General features: G+C 51.0%; 1 protein-coding gene across 1 annotated transcript; it reads right to left on the bottom strand.

Annotated features, from left to right (window-relative positions):
* Positions 1-1,455: 1,455 nt before the first annotated feature.
* On the bottom strand, positions 1,456-4,859 carry ACP5 (acid phosphatase 5, tartrate resistant). Its single transcript, XM_068534840.1, has 6 exons — positions 4,794-4,859; positions 3,799-3,886; positions 3,272-3,568; positions 2,936-3,063; positions 2,462-2,807; positions 1,456-2,068 (listed from the first exon to the last, which is right to left on the bottom strand). The coding sequence occupies exons 3-6, from the start codon at positions 3,566-3,568 to the stop codon at positions 1,790-1,792; spliced, it is 1,050 nt and encodes a 349-aa protein (XP_068390941.1). The 5' UTR covers positions 3,799-3,886; positions 4,794-4,859; the 3' UTR covers positions 1,456-1,789.
* Positions 4,860-12,065: the final 7,206 nt, after the last annotated feature.

Here is a 12,065-nt window from a genome sequence, read left to right as displayed (position 1 = left end):
GGCTGGCTCAGGCTGTTTGTGGTGGGTGTTAGTCAACTCAAGCCCCGAGGGGAACTGGGTTTCTCTGCAGCTTTCAGTTCAGGGTGAGCATGCTGCTTTCAGCGTTCCTTGGCAGCAACAGGCCCTGAAATAATTCTGCTTCTGGAAGTTTTCCTCTGTACGTACTTGCACAGATGTGCAAAAGCATGGGTCCAGGCGTGTCCACTGCAACTATGTTGGTAAGAGGGAATGATTGGAAAAGATTTCCGCAGGCCCCAGCAAGGAGCTGGTGACATAAGGCAGAAACTCCATGGCTGTCACAAAGCAGGGCAATCCTGCTCTTGGGAATGTATCTGGTTTATCCTACAAGCATATCTGCATATGTAGGAAATGAATGTGTGGGTCATTTATGGCAGCATTGCTTGGGGATAGCAAAATTATTGGAAGCAATCCAGGCGACCCTCAGTAGATGGCTGTTTAGATAGACAGTTGGGGACTGGCACACAGTGGGGCCTCTGTAGCTGCAGAAAGAAGCTCCCCCAGAGGGCTGATGGGCAGATCTCCAGGTACAACAGGCAGAAACAGCAAATTGCAGAAGAGAACCTTTGGGGGTGCAGGAAATGCTTGTATCTTGATTGTGGTGGTGGGTTTGTGGGTGTGTGCCTTTGTCAAAACTTAACTGAACAGCAGACTTTCAAAATGTGTCCATTAGACCACAATGAAGTTGGTTTGAAAAAGAAAACAAAACCAAAACCAAAACAGCAAGGTGCAGATCAGTGGGAAAGGGGAGGAAAAAACCGTTCAGGTTTGCTTTCATTTGCGCACAGAAATCCTGAAAGGAAGCCCAAGGCATTTACAAAAAGCTATTTCCTTTCCGGAAAGGTGGAGGGACAGATGGGAAGGGGGTGAGATATTTTACCTTTCTACAGTTTAGATTTTCGAACCATATGAATAGCACCGATGCCACAGTGAAATGTACAAAAATGAATGTTCTGATATGATCAGTTCACTTGTGGTTAAATAGAACCCCCCCCACCCCAGAAGAAAAAAAAGAACCTCCCTGTCAGTCCGGTGGTTGAGACTCCGTGCTTCCACTGTGAGGGGCATGGGTTCGATCCCTGGGCACTAAGATCCCGCCAAAAAAAAAAAAAGAAAAAAAGAAAAAACACATGCAGAACTGCGTATACATTGTGATGCTTTGTGTGAAAAAAGGAGGATGCTTTTATTATGGAAGGAAAGAACATGATGATGTTTGTCCTTAGGGAGGTGAGCATGGGGGAGGAAGGCTTGCTTCACGATGGACGCTTCTTTCTGTTTGGTCTTTACTTAAAATCGCATCCATGTATGAGGCCAGTTGGTTATGGATGAGACTTAGAGATGGAGATGCAGAACAGCAAGTGGGGGAGCCCCGACCCTTTCAAACCCAGGTGATGCATCTCGCCAGTGAGGTGAGGAAAGGGACGCTCGTGATACACGTTCAGCCTTTGCAACTATTTTTTTTATTGACTATTTGGCAGTGACAGAAGGATGTCTGATCCAGGGGAGGGCTTTCCCTCCCTGTCCCCCAATGCCCAGAACTCAGGCTGGGCGAGCCTGGCCAAGGGGCCTGGCACTCTGGCCGGAACACGTGTCCATACTTCTTTCATGTATGTGGGCATCCTTGTCACAAAGGCCATGTGGCACCACAGTTTCTCATCTGTCCTTCTCCTTCCTGCTCTGCCGTAGCACCACCGGCCCTTGAGAAAGCCTGCCCATGGGCAGGGGGTCCCAGCGGGGCCCACTCACCCACCAGCAGGGAGGCGCCCCTAACTCAGGCCCCAGCATGGAGCCCCCGTCGGTGCTGGTGCTCAGACCTGGCTTGCCTTGGCAACTTGGTCTTGAAGAGGGACTTGCCCGAGGCCTCGATGTAAGTGACGCTCATCTCTTTGGGGCTGATCTCAACGTAGGCGAAGCCACCCAGTGAGTTCTCGGCCCCGTAGTGGAAGCGCAGGTAGCCGTTGGGGACCTTGCGCAGGTGCTTCTTCGAGGGGTCCATGAAGTTCCCGGCCCCGCTCAGCACGAAGCCCACGCCATTCTCATCCTGAAGGTACTGTGGACAGAGGAAGCAGGGTCAGTGGAGCCCCCAGCCCCTCAGTGAGGTTGACCATGGGCTTGGTGTCTACCTGTCTTGAGTCCAGGGTCAGGCCTGTGATGGACCACAGGGTCACCTTGAGCAAGGGACATACCCCACCCCCTCTTGTCCTGGGCCTCAGTTTTCCCACCTGTGAGAGTGTATTGATCTGAGCAACCAATAGTCAACTGGGACCCGTGAGACGGCTTTTAGGGAACTTTGGGCTGTTTTCTGGTGAGCGAGCATAGAGTTTGAGAGAGAGTGACATTCAGGGGGCTCCCAAACAGGAGGAGGACCCCAATATGCCATGTGGCACAGTGGCTGGGCTGGGGATCCCTTACCAGGCTCTCGCTCCACCCTCAGTTTCCTCACCTGTAGGTTGTGATCGTGGCCGCACAGGTAGGCGGTGACCTTGTGTGTGGTCAGCAGCGGCAGCAGTTGCTTGACCAGGCAGTGGGTGGGCCCGTGCTCGGCGATGGACCACACGGGGTAGTGGCCGGCCACCAGCACGTAGTCCTCCTTGGCCGCCGCCAGCTGCTTCTTGATCCAGGCCAGCTGCGTGCGGGCCATCGCCAGGTTGCGGGGCCTCTCGGGCTGCTGGCTGGCAAAGTCGTCTGAGTTGCCACACAGTGTCACTGTGTCCAGCATGAAGATGGCCACGGACACGTTGGACCGTGGGATCTTGAAGCGCAGGCGGTAGTAAGGGCTGGGGAAGTTCCTGTGGATGGGATGGAGGTGGTGGGCGCCCGTCTTGGGCAGAGAAGCCCCAGGCTCAGCTCTGGCTGATGGATCTCTTTGCCCACCTGAGCGAGGCTGGCGGAGGGATAGAAGGAGGGGCAGACTCACCAGCGCTTAGAGATCCTGGAGTAGGCTATCTGTGCCGAGACGTTCCCCAGATGGTCGTGGTTGCCAGCCAGCACGTACCAGGGCACGTTGCGGAGTGAGGAGGCAGAGAACACGTCCTCAAAGGTCTCCTGCAGCAGACAGAGAAGGGAGCCCCGCCCCCCCAGGTTCAAGCAGCCATCGGATGCTCCCACCAAGTCAGGCGCTATGTACAAGGGAGATAATGAGTGTGCTAGGTGTCTACAAGTGTCAGCTTCCCTCTGCCCTCTCCAGAGTCAAAAGGTCGACTGGCTTCTCCACGCGTCCCCCCGCCTCCACACCTACTCCAGTGGCGCACACCTGGAACCTCTTGTCGTTGGCATCGTGCACGCCAGTGAAGTAGAAATTGTCCCCCAGGGACAGGATGAAGTCTGCGCCCAGGATCTGCACGGTCCTGGCAATCTCCTTGGCATTGGCCATTTCCCGGGCTGTGTAGAATGGGGCATTGGGGACCCCTCCCCAGTCACCCACGGCAACAAAGCGCAGGACAGGGGCGGGGGCGGTGCGGGTGTTGGTACTGATGCCGGCAGCCCAGGGGAGCACCAGGGGGAGCACCAGCGAGGCTTGCAGGACGAGCAGCACCGTCCACGTGTCCATCTGGGAGGGGAGAGACAAGCGTCTGGGGCATGGGCCGCATGCCCCCCCGACCCCGCCCCGAGATCCCCACTTGCCCTGTTCTGAGAAAGGAGGAGACGGCTCCCTGCAGGGATGGCCTGGCTCCCTAGTTCCCGGGACTTGAGTGCAAGAACAGGCTGGGAGGGTCAGGGGGCGAGCAGGGTCCAGCCAGTGGGGCGGGGAAGGGTAGGTATGCGGGGCCCAGCACTCACCCTGGGGGAGGCACAAGCCAGTCGGCTGGGGGCTCAGAGAGGCAGGTGAGCTCCAGAGCAGAACTGGCCGTCACTGAGCCTTTATTCCCTGGGGGCGGAAATGGATCATTAGAGAGGATGATGCAGTTTCTCCGCCAACTGTTCCAGAAGCCCTCCCCTTGGGTCATGTGAGCCTTGGAGTTAGTTCCCCGGAGGCCCGACACGGGATTCAAGGCGGGGGGGGGGGGGGGGGGGGGGGGTCTGGCCTATGAGTGCAGCCGCGCCTGCCCCACAGGCTCTGCGTCTGCCCACGGGAGCACATTTGTGTCGTGGGCCTCGTGTGTGCTGTGTGCGCAGCTCTATCTGTGCGCCCCAGCCAGGCACCTCCCGTGTGTGTGTCCGTGTCCTCCGCGGACGTGTTTGTCTGCCAGTGCCTGGGTGTGTCTGAGCTGTTTTCTGCGTGTAGCCAAGCGTGCCTGCCTCGGTCACATGTCTGCTGTGTGCCTGGGAGTCCCATGTCCCCGTGGCTGTGGACACTGAGCTGGCAAGGCCTGTGTGGCAAGCCTGTGACGCGCGCCTGCGTCCTCAAGTGGAACTGTGTGTGTGGGACGAGGACTTGTGTGTCCCTGTCTTGTGCCCAAGCCGAGTTGTGTGTCTATGTGTCGTGTCTCTCAGCTGAGTTGTAGGTCCAGTGTGTGAGGTGTGTTTGACAACATCTGCGCGCGAGTCCCAGGGTCACCCCCCCCTCCCCCAAACAGCAGGGGCTCCCTTTTCCAGGAAGTCCTGCCCACACCTTCCTCTCTGCCCCACCCCCCATTCCTGCAGGAGGAACCCAGGCAGGAGGCAGCTGGTGACAAGCCGTGTGACCACAGACTTTTGACCCTCACACCCTCAGACCCCGAGGGCAGGGGGGCAGGCTATGGGGCAGCGGGGCCCCTGCACTTGAGGCCGGTCTGACCTGCCCCTCCCCTCCCTGTCTCCCTCCTCCCGGCCCTGATTGCCCCCTGCACACTCACGCTGGTTCCCTATAGTCTCTTGCGAGAGTGGATGGGGGCCCCTCATTCACGGCTTGAAGACACAGGCTGGCTGTTCGCTCCTCCCGCCCCCGCAGCCCCGACAAACAGGAAGTGGGTCACGAGGGCCGGCGGAGACCCCTCCTCCGGGTGGAGACCTCCAGCCGCCGGGCGGTCTCACCTGGCAAAGGCTGGGCTAGGGGTCAAGGCCAGGCGCTGCCGCGCCTGCCGACCTGCAGGAGTGCGGGGTGATAGCCGTCGGGGCTGCCCCGGCTTTAAGGAGGCGGCAGCTAGCCAGCCCTGCCGGCGGGCAGGGGGCGGCCCAGGTGATCCCCGGCGGCAAACGCGGGCTTCTGGGCCTCCTGGCCAGGCCGGCGCGCCCTGGGATGCTGCTGGGCCACTGCGCGCGCCACCACGCCTGCGGGGCGCACTTCTGTAACAGGAGGTAACGCTCCCTGGAGGGCGGCCCAGACCTGCCGATTGGGCTGCAGCTCGGCCGGGCAAGGTGGCTCGGGGACCCGATTTCCTCCCCCTGTCCCCACGCAGGCAGAGTCTCCACCTGCCTGCGCACTTGGGGCGCCCACGGCCCCGACCATCGCAGCGCTGGGTGGGGCCTCAGCCTCGGGCTGCGCCACCCTCTAGTGAGGAAGTCTGTCATCTTCAACCTCAGTTTCCTGGTCTTTAGGTGTGAGGCCGAAGAGTCCAAGCTTACTTAGAATTGCAAATAATTAAGTTGAAACACCCCTCCAGGAGCTGGGGCTGCAACCCTTCCCGCTTCCTTTTGAAGGTGGGCGGGAGGCAAAAGAGTTAGTCTCATCTGAAGAGTAAAGTATGGGAAAGCAAAAGATGAGAACTTTCTGGTGGAGACACCTGGCAGACACCGCCCTAACAGATGATCCAGGTGAACAGCATAGTGATGTCTTATTGATATCACGTGGCCCTGACATAATGTCATGAGAAGGGCCCCTCACCTCCTGGGTTTCTCCCCAGTCACCTGTAACCACAGGCTTATGATGCGAAAAATACCAGATACACCCAAATCCAGGGATATTCTACAGAATACCTGCCTAGAACTCTGCAAAAATGGCCCAGTCATGAAAAAGCAACTTTTGAGGGGCTGTCACAGAAAAGGGGCACTTGTGGAAAAACTGGTGACATCCAAACAAAGCCTGGAGTTCTGTGAATAGTAACACAACTAAGAAACAGAATCACGTATAGGTAGGTTCCAGGTATATCATGGTTCCAGATGATGCTGGCCATAGAGGCCAACAGTGAGGTGTATGTTGGAACTCTTCGCATTTTTTTTTTTGTTGCAATTTTCCTGTAAATCTAAATTACTCCAAAATAAAACAGTTTACTTTGAAAATAGGCATGATCCAAGAAACTTAAACATGGATTCGACATGCACTGAGCACCTGCTGTATGCCCAGTACTGGCAGACCCAGCAGGGAACAAGACAGATAGGAAACACCTGCTCTGCTGGGGCCCCACGTGCTGGCGAAATTTGTATTCTAGCTGTTAATTACTTTCCATTCTTTGGGGGTGGGGTGGGGCATTCTCTTTCCATTTTATACTTTATGTATTGTTTGGATTTTTGCTTGAAAAGCACTGTTATTTTGCCAGCAGAATAAATGCACACTTCCTCCTAACATATCTGTGGTCTGAATGTAAACATGGGAAACAAATGCCTCATCACAGATCCAGGGCAGTGATTGTTTTCTGGGGAGACAGGAAGAGGAATGGAATTGGGGCTCAGGGACAAGGGAGTGTCAGGAAGGGAGCTTCAACTTTATCCCTACTGTTTCCTTTCACAGAAAAGGAAAAAAAAAAAATTATCTGAAGCAATTAGGACCAAATGTTAACATTTGCTTCTTCATGTGGCAGGTCTGGGGGTGTTTGAGGGATTATCTTCTACGCTTTCTGTATTTTTTTGAGATCACACAAAATTATAATATTTACTGTCATATCGTATTACCTGGTCTTTAAAGAAACGTTGGAAAATACTGAAAAGCACAAGGAAAATGATTACACTCGTCTGCCTAGAGAGTGACTATTCAGTAATTTTTTCCATTAATTTTTCTATGCCTACATGTGTCTTCTGAAGAATGGGATGCTATTGACACCATTTTTTTTTTTTTTTTTTTTTTTTTGGCCATGCCGTGCATCACGCAGGGATCTTAGTTCCCCGACCAGGGATCAAACCCATAGCCCGCTGCAGTGGAAGCGTGGAGTCTTAACCACTAGACCACCAGGGAATTCCCTACTGATACCATTTTTTAAGTTTGTCCAATGTTAACATTTTCTATATCTTTTAAATTAAAAAGTACAAAAGCACATGCACGTGAAAAGAAATCAGACTTCTTGCGGAGTGGGTAATGAAACTTGTGACTCCTTGGCTATATCTCTCTGGTCACCTCTGGGGTTCTGAGTAAACTCTTTTCCCTCCATTCACCCAGGGGAGCCTGCTTCTGCTGATTTTCTGTGGAGGTGGATCTGGATTTGGCTCTGAGCCTCCCTCCCCCTCCACTCCTGCCTTGCTTCCCAACACCAACGTCAATCCCATGGCTGAGTTCCTCCCTGCCCTCCCCTCCCCTCTCTGCCCCAGCTCTCACCACTCCTCTGGCCTTCTCACCCTTCCTGGAATTGGAGCCCTTGCTCTGACTTCAGGGCCTTGGCACTTGCTGTTCCATTTTCCTAGAAGGCTCTTCCTTCTCCAGCTACCCCCGTGGCTCCCTCCCACTGTATTTCAGTTCCTTTAACTTATCTAAAAAGCATCCCTCCCACCCCCATCCTGACTCCCTCTTAACTTGCTGTAGTTTTCTCAGTAGCCCTTATCACTGCCTGATGAACCAAACTCTGCTTATCTTGTTTTCAGTCTGTCTCCCCACCCGAATGAGGTCTGAGGCAACAAGAAGTGTCTGCAGTCGGTGGTGTTTGCTGCTGTTCCTCTGGCATTTAGAATTTGGGGCCCACAAAGGCAGCTGCTCAAGAATTATCTGGGGAAGGATGGAATGAAGGGGCTCCCTTGCACGACACACTCTTCCCTCCACTCTGAATGTGCAGCTTCCCCCCACCCTCTCGGCTTCATCCCTTGAGTGGATACCACTAACTCCTTTACAGCTTGCTTCAGATCTAAATGTTGTTGTTTTGTTGTTGTTGTTTTCTTTGTTTGTTTTTTGGCCAAGCTGCGTGGCATGTGGGATCTTAGTGCCCCCACCAGGGATTGAACCTGTGCCCCCTGCATTGGAAGCAGGGAGTCTTAACCACTGGACCACCAGGGAAGTCCCAAATGTTGTTGTTGTTTTTGATAATCTGTCCAGGACTCTTGGAGATATGTCAATGTCTGCATCTCCTTTGTGTTGGGGCCACTGCACACAAGTCACACTAAGGACAGTGTATTCTGACCTCAGGGCCTTTGCATTTGCTGTGCCCTCCACTGGCCCACTCTCCCCCACCTTCTTATCCTTGAGCACTTGGCTTCAATGCCACTTCCTCAGACTATCCTGACACCCTGACTCAGTTAGCACACACACCCAACACCTACTCCCCTGTCTCTACTGTTGTCAAGTCCCTGCCCTACCCGCCAAGGAATTCCCACGAAAACAGGTCTGGGTGGACAACAAATGTCCACTCGATGGGGTCAGGAGGGGGGCAGGCGGTTAGCATTACTTCTGACAAGCACGGTCAGTGAAGGGAGGTGTGCAGCAGATTGGTACATGCCGTGAGGAGAGCCTGAGGTGGGAGGCATCAGGAGGTGGGGATCAGGAGCTAATGGCCTGGAGCTATGGAGTGTGGACTCGATCTGGAGGTTGACAGGTTTGGAGGATAGGGTCCAAGCTGTGTTTTTACAAGATCACTCTGGAAAAAAGCAAGTCACAGACAGATCTATATTGTCTGTCTCTCTATATCTATTATTATTATTATTATTTTGGCTGCACGGCATGTGGGAATCTTAGTTTCCAGACCAGGGATCGACCCCACGCCACCTGCAGTGGAAGTGCAGAGTCTTAACCATTGGACCGCCAGGGAAGTCTCATTTCTATATCTATTTATATCTATCTATCTGTATATCCATTTAACTACATCTATCCATCTATTTATCTGTATCTCTAGCTATTCATTTATTTTTATCTATCTGTCTATCTACCTATCTGTATATCTATCCATTTATCTCTATGTATCCATCTATCTGTATCTCTATCCATCCATTAATTTTTATCAATCAATCTATCTATCACACTATATCTTGATACAAAACTACAAGTGCTTTTGGTTGCTACTCACCAAGAAGAAATAATTCTGGCACCCACAGGAACAAACTTAAGAATGGTATCTTCCGGGGATGGTTGCCCTGGGAAATTATTAACTTCTACTTTACTGAATTCATCTTTAAAAATTAAAAGCTAGTAAAGAGTTTGTAATCAGGAAAACAGTATTTACCTAAATAACCATTCTGATGAAGGCATGGATGATTGTTGATGGAGGGTTAGCCTACATTGAGGGGGACACCGCCCCCCCCCCCCCCCAGTGGCTGGTATGGTCGGGTCAGCCCTCCAGGATGGCTGTTTAAAGGTGGTTGAGCCAGGGGGCTCTGCAGCCATCTGCCTGAGTTCAAATTCCAGCTCCTCTGTTGTTATTTAGCTGTGTGACTGTGGGCTAGGAGCTTTACCTCTCTGTGCCTTATTTCTTCATCTTTAACATGGGTGATGTTACAGTTATTCAGTACAGAGTGTCGTGTGCACCAAAAGTCCTGCCACAGATGGAACGTGCAGAAGAGGACCTTGTTCATAGCCAGCACCCCCTATAAGCTAGCTGCCACTGCTTGTTATTATTACATCACTATTATGTGTATTATTATTATAGACTAGGGCAGTGGCAATTTGGATAAACTGAACATGTTTAAGAGGCAGAAATAGGAAGTTGGGGGACCAACTCATTCCAGTTTGCTTGGGACTTTCCTGATTTTAGCATAGGAAGTCCCACATCCCAGGAACCCTCTCAGTCTTGGGTAAACCAGAAGGATAGTTGGTCACCCTAAGATAAATCTTGGGACCCAGTGGTTAGAGGGAGGAATCTCTGGCAACTTCCAGCTTTCAGGTCTGGAGAATGAGAACCTAGACCCAAGGAAGAAACTCAGGGAGATGAACCATTTTTGGGGAAGTGGACAAACCTGAGTGTGGGTACATTGAATTTGAGGGGCCTCTTGCTTGTCTGGGTGGGAGAAGATGGGTTTCCCTGTGGGGATCACGGGACAGAGGTCCCAGTATCTTATTCTGAAATATTTCGAACACATGGCGAAGTTGAAAGAATTGTCCAGCGAACACCCACACACTTGCTCCTAGATACTGCAATTAAGATTTGCATATATTTGCTTTAATATCTATCCATCCGTTCACTCATCCATCTTACTCTTTACCTATATTAATATGTTGTGGACATCTGCACACTTCCCTGCCAAGGCTTCAGTGCTTATACCATTAACTAGAATTCGATATTTGTTTACAGTTCTTTTCTCTGATGTGAAATTTACATACAATGATATGTACAGGCCTTAAGTGTACACTGGGCAAGTTCTGATAAACCTCAGCTACAGTCATGAAAGAAATGACTTACTCAACCCCCATGAGATTCAAAACAAAAAATAGAAGTAAATGGAGGCAGCTCTGGTTCTGCTACTTGCAAAGCTCTGTGACCTGGAGTGAGTGTCTTAACCTTTTTGGGCTTCAGCTTCTCATCTCTAAAATGGGAAGAGTAAGGGTGCCTGTCTGAGATCTGATTGTGGTTGTCGTGGTTACTGAACACGTGAATTCGTGTAGAAATACTGAGGAGTGCCTGGCATGTAAGGAGTGCCTTGAGGGACTTCCCTGGTGGCCCAGTGGGTAAGACTCCCATGCTCCCAATGCAGGGAGCCCGGGTTTGATCCCTGGTCGGGGAACTAGATCCCGCAGGTGTGCCACAACTAAGAAGTCTGCATGCTGCAACTAAGAGTATACATGCTGCAACTAAAGATCCTGCATGCCTCAGCGAAGATCCTGTGTGCCGCAACTAAGACCCGACGCAGCCAAAATAAATGAATAAATAAATATTAAAAAGAAATTTAAAAAGTGCCTTGAAAACACTCACTTATAATATTACCCAGTTGGAACAGTGAAAAGAATTACTCTTGGTGGAAGAAGAAATAAAGAGGTAAGTATATTGCTGAAAAATTTCAAAGATGGCCAACAGAGGAACCTAAGCATGGGATCTACACTGGTGTGGAAGGCAGGTGGAAGGAAAGGGCGGCTGTGAGCTAAATCCTGATCCACTGCTGCAGAAAATCAGCAGATGAGAGCTCCCTTCACCTGTGGGTGATTAGAGGGAGAGGAGTGTATTCAGTATTCAGAATCGTGGAGATGCCCAGAGAGAAAGCTAAGAATTCATGCCCTGCAAAAGGTCTCATTTGTTTTAATCATGTGCATGTGCTTTTGTATTTTTTTTAACGTGCTTTTGTATTTTAATTTAACTGTAATTTGAAAAACATAGACAGGATTCTGACACCTGCTCCAAATGGATGAACCTTGAAGACATTATTATACTCAGTGAAATAAGCCAGCCAGCAAAGGTCTGTATGATTCCACTTCTACAAGGTCCCTAGGGTGGTCAGATTCATAGGGACAGAAAGTAGGATGGTGGGTGCCTGGGGCTGGGGGAGGGGGAATGGGGTGGTGTTTAATGAAGACAGTTTCAGTTTTGCAAGATGAAAAGAGTTCTGGAGATGGATGGTGGTGATGGTTACACAACAATGTGAATGTATTTAATGCCACTGAACTGTACACTGAAAAATGGTGACGATGGTAAATTTTATGTTATTTGTATTTTACCAAAGTTGAAAAAAACCCCAGAAAAGCACAGAAGATAATCCTAAAACACCCCTGTACCATCACATGAAAAAGCAAATGGTGTAATTGCTTCAGATATACATTTTCCTTTTTATGAAAGAACAAAAAACCCAGTAGAGATAAAGTTGAAGTCCTTTCCCGCTTGTAATTTCAATTCAAAAAATCCTAAATAAGTCTCCTTCCCATTCTGGTCCTCTGCTTTGGAGGGAACAAAAGTTACCAGATTTTTGTGTCTCCTTTCCAGAGCTGGTTAATTGATTTCAGGATGGTAACTTTTTTTTTCTTTCTTAATTTATTTACTTTTAATTTTTGCCTGCGTTGGGTCTTTGTTGCTGCGCGCAGGCTTTCTCTAGTTGCCGCGAGCGGGGGCTACTCTTCATTGAGGTACGCGGGCTTC

Source organism: Eschrichtius robustus, chromosome 2, assembly GCF_028021215.1.
Source record: "Eschrichtius robustus isolate mEscRob2 chromosome 2, mEscRob2.pri, whole genome shotgun sequence".
Lineage (NCBI taxonomy): Eukaryota > Metazoa > Chordata > Mammalia > Artiodactyla > Eschrichtiidae > Eschrichtius > Eschrichtius robustus.
The sequence above is the reverse complement of the archived record's forward strand: the minus strand, read 5'-3'. Positions and strand labels throughout refer to the sequence as shown.

Bases quoted from the DNA above. Each gene is read 5' to 3' on its own strand.
- ACP5 (XM_068534840.1), bottom strand. From the start codon at position 3,568: ATGGACACGTGGACGGTGCTGCTCGTCCTGCAAGCCTCGCTGGTGCTC. The intron at 3,064-3,271 runs GTGTGCGCCACT...TGTCTGCTGCAG, and splicing joins CCAACGACAAGAGGTTCCAG to GAGACCTTTGAGGACGTGTT. The intron at 2,069-2,461 runs GTGAGGAAACTG...CTCTGTCCACAG, and splicing joins GCCACGATCACAACCTACAG to TACCTTCAGGATGAGAATGG.